Source organism: Panthera pardus, unplaced genomic scaffold (genome assembly GCF_024362965.1).
Source record: "Panthera pardus isolate Hobbes unplaced genomic scaffold, ASM2436296v1 HiC_scaffold_11, whole genome shotgun sequence".
In the NCBI taxonomy this organism is placed as follows: Eukaryota; Metazoa; Chordata; class Mammalia; order Carnivora; family Felidae; genus Panthera; species Panthera pardus.
Window position 1 is genome coordinate 58,446,597 of NW_026526666.1, and position 13,725 is coordinate 58,460,321.

General features: G+C 43.2%; 1 protein-coding gene across 13 annotated transcripts in view; it reads right to left on the minus strand.

The window, feature by feature from the left end:
* Window positions 1–13,725, minus strand: part of FGGY (FGGY carbohydrate kinase domain containing) — a 416,420-nt gene that overhangs the window by 215,299 nt on the left and 187,396 nt on the right. For 12 of the 13 annotated variants that reach the window (XM_053894721.1, XM_053894712.1, XM_053894704.1 and 9 more), the window contains one exon: window positions 2,244–2,372. The exons of the other annotated variant lie outside the window; for it this stretch is intronic. In XM_053894721.1, the coding sequence (XP_053750696.1) occupies window positions 2,244–2,372 (129 nt within the window). The remainder of the gene's footprint in view (window positions 1–2,243; window positions 2,373–13,725) is intronic. 13 annotated transcript variants of the gene reach the window in all.

A 13,725-nucleotide genomic window follows, 5' to 3' on the forward strand; every position in this document is an offset into this window, starting at 1 on the left:
GATGTCAGGATTACAAGGGGACAGGAAAACTCCCTATCTATGTAGATCCCGAGTTCTTTCTGTGCCTGCTCAAAATCATGCCACTCCCATCAAAAGAACACACTGAAAAGGGAGAGAAACACCCTTTCCTACACTCAGTATTACCTGCCTGCCATTCCACCGACCCACAGGTACTACTGGCTGCTTATAATTTCTCAGGCATTGTGTTAGATCCTGGACACATAAAAGCGAACAAGGCAGACACATTCATAAACTGATAAGCACTACCCTGCTCCGGAAGTCCATGGACTACGTAGAAGAATTAGATACTGCTTGTTATCCTGTTGCATAAGGAAACATTAACTTCCACTCTACAGGTTAAGGCCATTTCACCTTATTCTTGCCTTAATATGACTGTATTCATTTAATAAATTTATCAAGCACTTATAGGAGCCTGATCCAGGGCTCAGCATAGGTGATACAAGAATAATAATATAATGCCCTCAAGGAGCTCAGAGTCGACTGGAAAAGACAAGCAGATAAATGAGTAATTACAACCCAGTGTGATTATTTCTCTGTTAGGGATAGATAAAAGTGTTGAAAGAAGTACAACTCTGGAGAATCTTACAATAAATCTGAGTGTTCCATGGAAGGTTATGCAAAGAACAAAGCGTCTGCTATGAGTCTTCAATTTCAAGTAGACATTAGGCAGTGGGAGAAGGAGAGGACCAATAAACCAATCTGGGAAGAGAAATACACATGCATTTATACAAACTGGATTCTGGGAGCACAAGTGCATTTAAGTATTTGAAAGATAACTCTTGGTTCTAACACAAAGTATGGACTAGAATATATTTCAAAACTCCTTTGACTATGATCCAAGGTAAGAAATTCATTTTCTTCATGGTCCAGTGTCCACGTTCACTACACATAAAATATAAACATAAGTCCCATAAAAACAGTGTTGACCCTTACTATGTGAGATGTACTCTGATGTTTTCTACTCCAGTTGATTCTACTCTGAAAATCCAATGGTCATGACCTACCGAATTGATAGCATGAAGTCTTAGCCATAATTAAAAAAACAAAAACACTGTTAGAAAGAAAGTCTAGGGAAAAATATGACTATAGTGGAAGTGAGAGAGATTGAGAATTGAAGAGGAGAGAGGAGAGAGGAGAAACGAGAGAGGAGAGGAGAGGAGAGAAGAGGAGAGGAGAGGAAAAAGAAAAAAGAAAAGAGAAAAGAAAAGGAAAGAAAAGAAAAGGAAAGAAAAGAAAAGAATAGAAAAGAAAAAAAAGAAAGAGACAAGAGGGAAGGGGGGGGAAGGGAAGGGAAAGAGAAGGGGAAGGGAGGAAGGAAAACTGTAATAAGGATGAAGAAAGGGGTAAGAGTCATCAACACCTTCCTGTAGTCCTTGTCTCACTGCCCGCCTTCCTACTAAAACTTATGGAGAAGACACAATGGTTTGGCTTAGTTTTAAATTCACCGTCCCCAAGCACCATGTCTAGGACACATTTAAGTGTTCAATGGGCCTTTGAAATAATAAACGCCTGAATGCCAGATGTGAGAATTATTTAGGAGATAAAATCAAGACTGCACCCACCTAACTGGATATAGAATATAAACCAAAGTATGAAAATAAATCCATTAGACTTGTGAGGGTTTCAGAGTACCTTTAGAACAAACTGTACAGGTAAGTGTACCACCATCATACGTGCTAGCTGAAGCGCACACATCTCTTTCAAATTCTCCGTAAACCAAAGAACCATCCAGATATTGATTCAGGCCATTTTTTTTGTTATTCTGTACTGAAAAAATTAACAAGATTATAAATACTACATTTGATTAAAAGTTTGATAATTCTATCCAAATGACTAACTGTAAAAAGGCTTTTCCTGGGGCACCTGGGTCACTCAGACGGTTAAGCGTCCAACTTCAGCTCAGGCCATGACCTCGCGGTTCGTGGGTTCAGGCCCTGTGTCGGGTTCTGTGCTGACAGCTCGGAGCCTGGAGCCTGCTTCGGATTCTGTGTCTCCCTCTCTCTCTGCCCCTCCCTTGCTTGTGCTCTCTCGCTCTCTCACTCTCTCTCAAAAATAAATGTTAAAAAATTAAAAAAAAAAAAAAAAAAAAAGACTTTTCCTTACTATACCTGGAACCACCAGCCCTTGATCCCTGCTTTAAAAACAGGAAAGGAGTGTCTTAGGTTCCAAGGAATATTCCGTTTGAACACAGTGTTGGTCATGGACACAGGGTGGGAGGTTACCTAGGCCTCCTGCGTGGGCATCAATAAGTGAGGCTGCCACCGCAATTCCAGCAGGAAGTCCAAGGTCTCTGGCTGCCTCTGGTGTGAGCCCATTTCCAAGAGAAGCTCCAGGAGGCAGTACTTGGTTTCCTGAGTAGACATGAGAAACAACAAACACCTGTCAGTTTGAAAAACACAAAAGCAAACACAGGGTTTTCTTAAGGGAACCTCTCTGCTCCTGCCCCTCTCTTCTGCATTTTCTCAACCTCATGAAGATAAAAACCATGCACCCACAAAGAGTCCCTTTGCTCCTTTGGTGACTTAGGTGTATGTCCTTGGTTCCCGTGGGTCACGCTCTGGGGTACTTTACAAAATCAAGAGCTCTAAGGTACCTTTCAAATTGGAGAAAGATTCCATTCATGGGAAATTCCAAAGATATAAACACAGTGGCCTCTTAAAGACCAGTTAAAACAGTCAAACTGTTCCAAACGGGCTTCCTAACACAGCAGCAGCCCTGACAGCATACCTTACGCACACATACACATCCATACACAGTCCTGGGTTAACATATATTCCTAAGGAAGTTGAGAACCTTTACTTGTGTAGTTGCTTCCTGTCAGAGGATAAGGGAGGGAATTATTTTGTTCCAATAAAAAAAAAATCTCTTCAAAGTTTTTCTCAGTTGGAAATGAGAGCCCAGTCTAAACCTTGCAAACTTAACAAGGCTGCTACTTGCACAACCACAGAATACAATCTGAATGGTGTTCTTTGGAGTTGTGCAATGCAGCGACCCTGATATTTCAAGTGACCTTGAATTCCTGCAGTCAGTCAGGCCTTCAGTTAAGAATTTATTGATTGTCTTGCTTTGTGTGGGTGCTGTGGCGCTGTAAAAGGCAGTCCTTGCCCCCAACCTAGTTAGGGAGATGAGATCAGGACACAAGGAGCCATGTAAGTCAGAACAGAATGAAGAAATCCATCTGTTCTCAGGTGTTTAGCAGAGGCTGAGTCCTCCCCCTCCCCTTGCCAAGAAATTCATAATTAGTGTTTGTGCACCGCAAGGAGGGGGTTGGGGGAGATCCACATATATGCTAAGACCTCTCTGAGCTCCAAGATTCTAAGATTCTGAATGTATGCTCAGTAATTTGCTTGATGCTAAGATACCTACCACTTGTTCATTGTTCCACGGAGCCCCAGGGCTAGGCTGAGGTGCTGCAGGACTTTTGGGGTCAAGGGGAAGGTGGGGGTTGAGGGAGGCAGAGGGTGAATGGCTCACCAATCTCCTCTAATTGGAAACAAAAAACCCTCCACAACACCATTTTTATCCATTTTAGGTAATGAGCTTCACCTATAAATGAATTTGGAAAAAAAAAAAGTCTGCTAAGAAAATCAAGAGGAAGAAGACTGAAACCACTGCAATGCATCCTGGAGCTTCACTGTCCAATTTGGTAGCCGCTTGGCATGTGTGGACTAAACGCTTGAACTGTGGGCTGGAAGAACTCAAGGACCTTAATTTTCCACTTACTTTCACTTTAACTCATTTCAATTTAAAAACTGACACTCAAGTCAGCTACTGAAAAACTTTTTAAGGATGTTTGAAACCACTGTGGCGTGCAAATCTACTTTTTGAATGCTGAGGACATCTAAATCAAATATTTACAATGAAGTTTTAGTGTATGTATTAGGAGGTACTAAGCAGAAAATATGCATCAGATGTCAAAAACTTTGTATGGAAAAAAATAAATGTAAAATATTCATCACTTTTATATCAAATGCATGTTGGAATCCTATTTTGGACATATTAGATTATATTACATTGAAATTAATTTCACCTATTGCCTTTTACTTTAATGTGGCTACTAAAAAATTTTAAACTGTGTGTGTGGCTCATATTATATTTCTATAGGACAGCTCTGGTCTGGAAGACAAAATCAAGATGCTCCAATGTTGGGGCAGAGAGAAAGGAGAGCTTCTAGCCTGCTTTGAATACCTAAGCCAGCAGAATCCTAAAGGAGAGTGGTGCCCTTCAAGGTAGACAATCTGTCTCTGGACACTATGTGGAGTATGTCACTGTATCTAGTATCTAGCACATAAAAGACAGCATTTGCCTTTACTGAGCATTTCTGTGAGAGAGACAGTGCTAAGGATTTGCTATGCATTTTCTCAGTTCATTGTCACATAATGCCACAGATGGATGGGGAAAGTCAGGTTTATGAAGGGAAAGTAAGTTCCTTCGAATCATACAGCTTAAATGTTGGGAGTACAAGCCATAGATTCCACTCCAACCGATGCAAACCTGTGCTCTTATTGGTTAAATTACATATTGGTGGATCTGTTTTTAAAAAATTTTAAGTGAAGAAAACAAGAGAAGAAATGACTAAAGAAACAAGAGAAAACAATTTTTTTTTTAATTTTTTAATGTTTATTTATTTTTAAGAGAGAGAGAATATGAGCAGGGGAGGGCAGAGAAAGAGGAAGACACAGAAACCGAGGCAGGCTCCAGACCGTGAGCCGTCTGCATAGATCCCCACGTGGGGCCTCTAACTCATGAGCCATAAGATCATGACCCGAACCGAAGTCAGACATTTAACGGACTGACCCACCCAGGCGCTCCAAGAGAAGTATTTTTAGAACAAACATTATGTAGGTTTAAAAAGTAGCATCATTTGGGGGCTCCTGGGTGGCTCAGTTGGTTAGGCATCCGACTTCAGTTCAGGTCACAATTTCACGGTCTGTGGGTTCAAGTTCCGTGTCGGGCTCTGTGCTGACAGCTCAGAACCTGGAGCCTGCTTCCGATTCTGTGTCTCCCTCTCTCTCTGCCTCTCCTCCACTCATGCTCTGTCTCTCTTGCTCTCAAAAATAAAACATTAAAAAAAAAAAAAGTAGCATCATTTGGAAGTCATGCTCACTACCTTCAGATTTTTTTAAAGGGTTAATTTTGATAGGAAAGTAAAAATGGGAATGGTTTCACCTTCTTCCCGATCTTCACAAACATAAAGGCCATGATTTTCATTAAAAAAAAGGTTCTGGACAGAAGGAGGATTAACAAGATGGGGAACTCTTGTAAATCTTCTGGGCAGCAGGTCAGAAAGAACCCTGGGCTGGCCAGGTACAAGGGAGTCCAGGGTTTGCAGCCAGATCTAGGTTCAAATCATATGCTGGTGGACCACAGGTAGATTTCTCAGCACAGGCAGCATCTTGAGCAAAGGCCAAGAAACATGGGAGACTGCCAAAAAGGCTGAGTAAAGTGGAACAGAACCCTGGCTGGGACCCAGCAGGGGGCGGAAGGAGCAGATAAGGTTGGAGATGGAAGCGGGGACAAAACAGACACTGTAATCCAGACTCAGGTGTCTGAACTTCATCATGAAGATCACGGAGGGCCCCTGGAGGAACAGTAAGCCAGGCAGTGAGGTGACTGGATTTAAGCATTGCTATAGATCTCTTGGGCAGCATGGCAGAAGACAGAAAGGGGTTAGGGAGAACAGTTGTGAAGCTATTTCAGGAAGAGAGAAGATATGAACCTTCATCAAGGTATGGGCAAGAGAGTCGCAGGGACAGGTATGTGCAACAGAAGAGATTTTGTGAAGCAGCAAGTTACAGGTCATGGCAGTTGCCTGGATATGGGAAATATGGCTGATAGAGAGACGCCGGCTTGGATCCCTGTTAAGGACAGACTTGCAGCCCAGTAAGGGCAGTAAGGGCAGCAGACAGCTTCCAGCTGCCAGCTCCTTCAGGCTGCTGTGCCAAAGGACAGCCACACCTGATGACTTAGCAGAGACAGAGCAGAGGGACTGTGATGGCACCACTCACTCCAGAGCACTCTGCTGGGCTGGGCTGGGCAAGGGGCATGGGACTATATCACGGCTCAAATTCTCCCTCTGCCCCATTCTCCTCTCCTCACCTTCTTATCACAGATGGCAACCCCTAATAATTTGAGAGAGACCCTCAAATCTGTCTCAGCATCTGCTGCCGGAGAACCCAACCGGGGGCAGTAGGCCAGGCCTTCTCCCCAGCCCACTGGTCCAGGAATGAAAATAAATATGCACAAAGCTTAACATCCTCCTTTGAACTGGAACACAGCCTTCAGGAATAGTCCATCTGGGCCCAAAGCAGGAAGAAGTTTTGTTTATTTAGAGACCGAAAACAAACAGCTTGGCGTAAGAGAAGATGATGGAAAAGGTGGGAATCTCTGAGAAATCACCCCATCAGATCATGCTTTAGGCTTACCAGCCAGGGTTACATCTGAGGGACTGGTGGAGCTGTCAGAAGCAAGCTTTAGTGCGCCTGGACAACTTTTCTGGAAATAATCCTCCTTTCGGCTCTTCCTTGACCATAAAATTAAGTTAATCACAGCATCCATTTTCCCAGACTTAATCAAGACCTCACAGCCTCACCACTGGCTGTCTCTCCTAGCCTCTGTTCAGCCATTCATCCACACAGCTTCATAAACATTCAAGAACAATGGTGGCCCCGTATAGTTTTGCCCACCCTGTGGCAACATCGAGGTGCCGGGGTGTATGTGAAAGAGGCACCTCTGAGACTCACACAGTGGTCTCTGCTAACCAAGGCTCTCAGCCCCTCAAACAGTGCTCTGCAGGTGAAATGTACATGGTATTCCGAGAACGCCAAGGAAGGAGGGGACTGTGAGTTGGCCCCGGGAGTGCAGGAAATCAAGATGAAGGTGACATTTGAGCCTAGTCTGGTAAGACAGGTGGCGGATTGCTGGTTTCAGAGCTAGAATGCTCAGGGGAAATGGATGCCATTAGAGCAAAAAGCCGTTCACTGCAGGCAGCCCCGAGGGGCACAGAGGCAGTCAGTATGTTGGCAAAAAGGGCACCAGGGAGGAGCCGTGAAGTGGGGACCTCAGGCAAGGCGAGGAGCTCCAACTAAGGCAATGAGGCCCTGCCAGCCAATAGCTCTGAGCACTTAGATTTGTTTTTTAAGAAGATAAACCTGCAGTGGGGAAAGGCTAGAATAGGAAATAGTTTTTTATCTGTAAAACAATCAAGCCAACTGAAAAATGCAGGCTGCAAAACATTATGTAGAGTATGACTTCATTTTAAGAAGAACAACAAAGAGGGTAGATGGACTATTTGTAAAAATACATTCCTAGGGGGAAAGAAAGAAAATTGCTTCTTCCTGGATGAAGAAGTTATTATTTTTTTTCTTTTTACCAACCTATACTTTCTAACTGTTCTGCCTCGAACACACATTTCTTGTGTAATTTTTTTTATAGGTGTTTTTCCCTTTAAATCAGGGTAAATAAATGAGGGCACATGTATTCAGAAAATTCCTACAAAGCCACTAAAATGAATGAGGAAGAATCAGGGTCTGAATTCGGAAAGAAGTTCAAAATACATTTAGCAAAAACATCAAGACACAGAATAGTGTTCACAGTGTGATACCATTTGGGCATTTTATTCAAGTACACAAGAATGGAAGCATGTATATTTCCAGAAAAATCCTAGAAAAACATGCAGAATGTTGTTAAACAGCAGGGATGGGGACCCAGCGTAGGACACTCTTCTCTAGGATTTGGGCTTCCTCTATACCGTGACCTTAAATTTCTTTTGTGATCAAAACAAACTAGACTAAATTAAAAGAAAAGCAAAATTAAGAAGAATACCGTGCACCTTTTCCAAACCCTGTTCCTCAGCCTGAAGGCAGGAGAGGCCCAAGGACAAGGACACTTCAGCTATTTTCTTGGTTTGGCTGGCTTCTGTTCCTGTGAACACACTCTCATGTTGGGGTATAAAAAAGCAATCGCTCTGAGGGTTCGTGGGCTCATGTCCACTGAACTCTTATTCAGACGGGCAGATTCAGTGTGAGTGGTCAAAAGCTGGAGCCTACAATTATCTGGTGGTTGCGGTCCCTCCTCACAGGCAGGGGCTACTATTACACCAAATCTTTCCCTACCAGTTTTTCAATTATCTATGACTAATGAGCACTTTGGGAACAGTTTCAGACACACACATAATCCTCTTTCCTGACGTCAGCAGCAGAAATTAATGACTGTGTGGATTGCTGAGAGACAGAAAATGCATTATAATGGTCAACAGAACTGTTATCCTCTCCAGGAAGAGGGAGACGGGGGAGGGGTGTTGTATTAACTGGAAGGTTCAGTGTTCCTCTGTATTTCTACAAATGGGGATGAAACCCAGGGGAAGAGTGGGCTCAAAGTCCTTGGAAATGTCAGAAAGAGGTCTGGGCATGGGCAGCATGAGACCCTGGTTCCTCTGTGTTTGCCACTAAGGGCACTGGTTCCTGCTCAGTTTTGCCAAGGTCAACAGGCCAACTGGACTGGCTGGAACGGTGCTCTCACCTGCCCTGCCAGCAGAGAGGCTCTCTGAGCGCTGCGGGACTGAATCCACTGTCAATCTGGTTTAGGAGTGGGAGAACAAAAACAGAATTATCCTTTTGTACTCTCCAGTGATAGGCTGGAATTATCTTAAGAGCATGTGGTGGTGTATGTAAGTTTGCTGTTTCATGCAGGCATAGTATGGGCATGATTTTAAAGATGGTTACAACCTGCTCCGACTCTGGTTGAGCTCCCAAATTAGCATGAACCCTCCTCAAAGAAAACAATACCATCATGTGTATATGGCTGCCAGTAGACTGGTTATTGATACTTTTAAAAGAGCTGAGGGGTGCCTGGGTGGCTCACTCGGTTAAGCGTCTGACTTTGGCTCAGGTCATGATCTGGCGGTTTGTGGGTTCGAGCCCCGTGTTGGGCTCTGTGCTGATGGCTCAGAGCCTGGAGCCTGCTTCTGATTCTGTGTCTCCCCCTCTCTCTGCTCCTCCCATGCTCATGCTCTGTGTCTCTCTGTCTCTCAGTAATAAACAAACATTAAAAAAAAATTAAGGGGCGCCTGGGTGGCTCAGTCGGTTAAGCGGCCGACTTCGGCTCAGGTCATGATCTCACGGTCCGTGAGTTCGAGCCCCGCGTCGGGCTCTGTGCTGACAGCTCAGAGCCTGGAGCCTGTTTTAGATTCTGTGTCTCCCTCTCTCTGACTCTCCCCCGTTCATGCTCTGTCTCTCTCTGTCTCAAAAATAAATAAACGTTAAAAAAAATTAAAAAAAAAAAAATAAAATAAAAAATAAAAAAAAATTAAAAGAGCTGCCAATATTAGGGGCTTGAGCAATACCCAGCACCTAAATTCCTCTGCAGAGACCTCGGTTTAGACAGGTTAGAGCAGGGAGCTTTCTGGAACCAAAACCGATACAAGACTGACAGAAGAACATTCTGGTAATTCTTGCTCCTGCAGAGGAGTCACATACACCCAGAACTATTCACTCAACCAGAGAAATTAACATAAAACTCAAACCTGATATGCCCCGCTATCTGTTGAAAGACATCTTCCAAAGTATTGCCTTTCATTAGCCTCCTAAAAATGACCTCACTTTAACTAGGAATTAAACTCTACTTTAAATTATTGACTAAATGTGAAACTTTCTGATTCATTCATTATTTATTACAGAAATGTTGACTGAGTACCTACTATGTGCCAGGCACTGCTGTAATGCAGAAAATGCATTAAGGAACAAGACAGAGAAGTTCTCTGCCTTTACTTACAGGGCTTACTTTCAGTAGACATACAATTCCCATCCAATACCTCTTCTGAATTATATCTTGTAAATATTTTATATTGTAACCTCTTCTACGGTTTGGGCTATTATTTATAAATCTTTATATCCCGTTCTTGTATTCTGACCTATGGTAGGTATTTGTTTAATAAACATATCACATATTTTATTTTTTAATGTTTATTTACTTTGACACAGAGAGAGAGAGACAGATAGAGAGAACATGAGCAGGGGAAAGGGCAGGCAGGGAGGGAGAGAGAGAATTCCAAGCAGGCTCCACACTGTCAGTGCAGAGCCAAAGCAGGGCTCAAACTCACAAACTGTGAGATCATGACCTGAGCTGAAATCAAGAGTCAAGATGCTTAACTGACTGAGCCACCCAGATGCCTAACATATCACATATTTTAAATCAAATTCTGAATGACCCTCGTGCTAAGTTTTGCTTTTCCCCATGTTTCTCTCTTCCCCTCTCTCCTACTAAACAGAGAATTACTCAAAGATGATTTTATTTATCTCTGCATTCATGTACCCTTCCCCCCAGCACACAGCAGTGTCTAGAACAAGAGTCCTTGGTGATGTTCATTCAACTGAATTTGCAGCTTTCTTTTCAAAAGAGAAGACCACAGTTCAGAACCTGGGTGGCTCCGTCGGTTAAGCGTCCTACTTCGGCTCAGGTCATGATCTCACTGTTCACGGGTTGGAGCCCCCCCATCAGGCTCTGTGTTGACAGCTCAGAGCCTTGAGCCTGCTTCGGATTCTGTCTCCCTCCCTCTCTGCCCCTCCCTTGCTCCTGCTCTGTTTCTCTCTCAAAAATAAATACAAACATTAAAATAAATAAAATAAAAAGAGAAGACCACGCAGATCAATCGAATTAGACAAACAGATTACACACACACACATACATACACACACACGATGATGAGTATCAGCTAGGAGAGTAAAGAGAAGAGGAACATGTTTCCTTATATAATCCTCCCAGTATCATACCCTCATCTCTCAAACTCAGGGACAACAGAAGGTCTCAAGGCCTATGCACGTGCCTAGAAAATGGTGACCAGCAGGTCCAAGCTTCTCACTAGGCACACTGATGCTACTGTGACGAGACACTATGGTTATCACCACCTGGTGGAGTAGAGACTCTCAAATTCTCCTTGCGTGGTCAAGTCTGAATCAAGAAGTGGATGGTGGTTAACGTGTTAGGTGAAAAGCCCCAGATCTCATTGCTAAGTGGGTCTGAGGAAGGCAGGATGGACGCCAGGCCAAGGCGTTCGGACTTGTTCTGACGGGCAACTGGTAACTATTATAGGTCAGTGAGCCAAGGAATGGTTCACACAACTTGTGTTTCAGGAAGATCAATATCATAGTAACAGTACCTGTTTATCAAAACCTACAGGCTTTCCGTCACTTTTTGGCATTTTTCAGTTGCTCTCACCTTCAATGCCAGCAACAAACCTACAGGGCTGGTGCTAGAATCACTACATTGTAATCAAAAAAACAAAAGCACAGAAAGGTTATTTAATTTGTTCAGTCACCTATGTGATGAGGGGCACAGTTAGGCTTGTGGTCCAGGATTGCCAGGTTCCAAAGTCTAGGATTTCTCAACTGTACCATGTAGATTAGAGGAGCCAGATACTAGACCCAGGAAGAATAATCTCCAGTGTGTGTGGGGTCATGGGTAGAAAAGCAGGCAGCTTCATTTGCAAAGGCTCCCTTGGTAGATCCTGTCCAAGGACAAAACCCCAAGACCCATGCGATCCAGCAGCTCAATCTTCTAGCTCTTTCCTTTCCTCTCCTAGGCAGGTTCCAAAAACAGAGACTCTGGACTTCAGATGGCCCAGAGAGACCGTGGACTTCAGTGTATTCCTTTTTCAGTAGAGAAAACTGAACCCAGAGAGGGAGGTGACTTCCCTGGGGCCACCCTGCTGTGGTGGCAGCATCTACACTGAAGCCCAGGGACTCAACTTTTCCACACCGCCTGCCATGGCAGTACCAGCCTGGACTTGCCCCTATCTGGAGCAAGAAGCTCATCCAAGCCAGGACGAACAAGTCACAGGGTGAACAAGAGAGTAGACAAAAATCCAGTGGATTCCAACGGCGTTGGCTGCCGATTCTGAACTATTCCGAGCATATAGTGCAGGCTTTTCAGCTTGAAATCATCCACTCTGACACCCACACTGACCTAATTCTCTAGATAATTGCCAATGCCCTATTTTATTCTCACCTAGCCTAAGGCCACCTCCAAAAGCCTTTCCTGGGTAGATCATAATTAGTCACTTTTTTCCTCTACAAACCCACAGCATGTTTCTTAGAATTACATCATTCTGTTCTACATAATGGCTTTTTTTCCTTGTGCTTCATTCCTCCATTTTAGATTATAACCACCTTGAGGGTAGAGGTCTTTTCACAGGTGTATTTGTAGGAAGCATGCAATTTAGGAGGAGTTCAGGTTAGGAGGTGAGCAGGCTTGTGATGGAGGGCAAGTGGTTTCATTTCTTTGCCTTCCTTGTCTCCTCCCCTGTAAAACGGTTATAATAATGCTATTATGTTATGTGAGAATCACGCACGGTAGTACAAATAAAGCACCTTAGAATGCTGCCACGTGGCAAATACTCAATTAATATGAGATATTATCATGGTACAACAACTCCCTATTCCCGGTCTGTCGGATATCGCATGGCCTATACTGATTACTCAGTTCATTCTGGCTGAGTTTATAAAGCTTGAGTAGGGATCCTTGATGTTACAGCATGTGGAGATATATGCTTTTGGGGTCATGAGAGCAAACCACAGAAACTGTGAAAGTTGTTAAAATAGTCACAGTGATGGAATTCAGTTTTCCAGCACAAAAAGAGTCTCCCTGTAGTCATGTCTCCATGGCGTGTCTCCAGAGTGAAATGTTTTAAAAGTGCAGAAGGTGTTCTCTTTGGAGTTATTTTAAGGACTAAATGCTTGTTTCAGAAGGAAAAATCATTATTTTGTCAGCAAAACTCTTGACTGTTATGATGACCAATGCTTCTAAGACCCAGGCAAACAGTTTGGCCACAGACAGTTGGGAAAGACATATTTGGGAGATACTTTCGCCGTCATTGTGCTGAAGATATTACCGGGGTTAAAGCAGTTGTCCTCACAGTTTTGTTTTGTTTTGTTTTGTTTTCCCCACAGTCTAGTAGAGAAGACACATATAGAAAACCGGGGACTTATCTAAGGTACCTCCATTTTTTCTTTAGTCCGGTAGATGCATTAAAAACAAACATTAGAAAATCAGGATCATTTAACAGAATGTTTTATCAGCAAAAAGATAGGAAGGAGATGATCTCAAAATAAAGGACATTAAAAACAATTAAATACAATGCCCTCTTATGACCCTATTTTCTCCTCCTATCACCCACCCTCTGTCAGGGGCCAGTGGTGGCCTCTAGTCTAGACTACTGCTTGCAAACTGGTAGTTTACAAAATGCTAACAACCTCCTAACAATGGGTGAACCTACAGGATATTGAACTGCAAGCTCTCACGTAGAGAAAGTCAGCAGGTCCAGTGCTCACCACACAACGCCAAACATCTGGTGATTTGAAGACATCTGGGGCTTTTTTATCATGTAGACCAAACATGATTCAGGTAATTGACCAAATTTTTCACTTCCCAACCAGATGTCTTACTTTCATATAAATGAAGCCAATCTTGTACTTTCATGTGCAAATAAGCTAGACATAAATTCACCCCTGGAGGGCAGAATTAATTGCTTATTCTCAATGAATACTAAATTACATATTATTTCTTCTTTTTTTCCACTATTCTACCTTTGAAAAAGGTTTTCCACTCTTGCTTTGAAAAGCATACGTTTCATTTCAGAAACGTTCTGTCTTTTAAAATGTTTCTCTCTGAGTGTTTTACTGCAAGGCAGTGTGCTGTAATGAAAAGAGT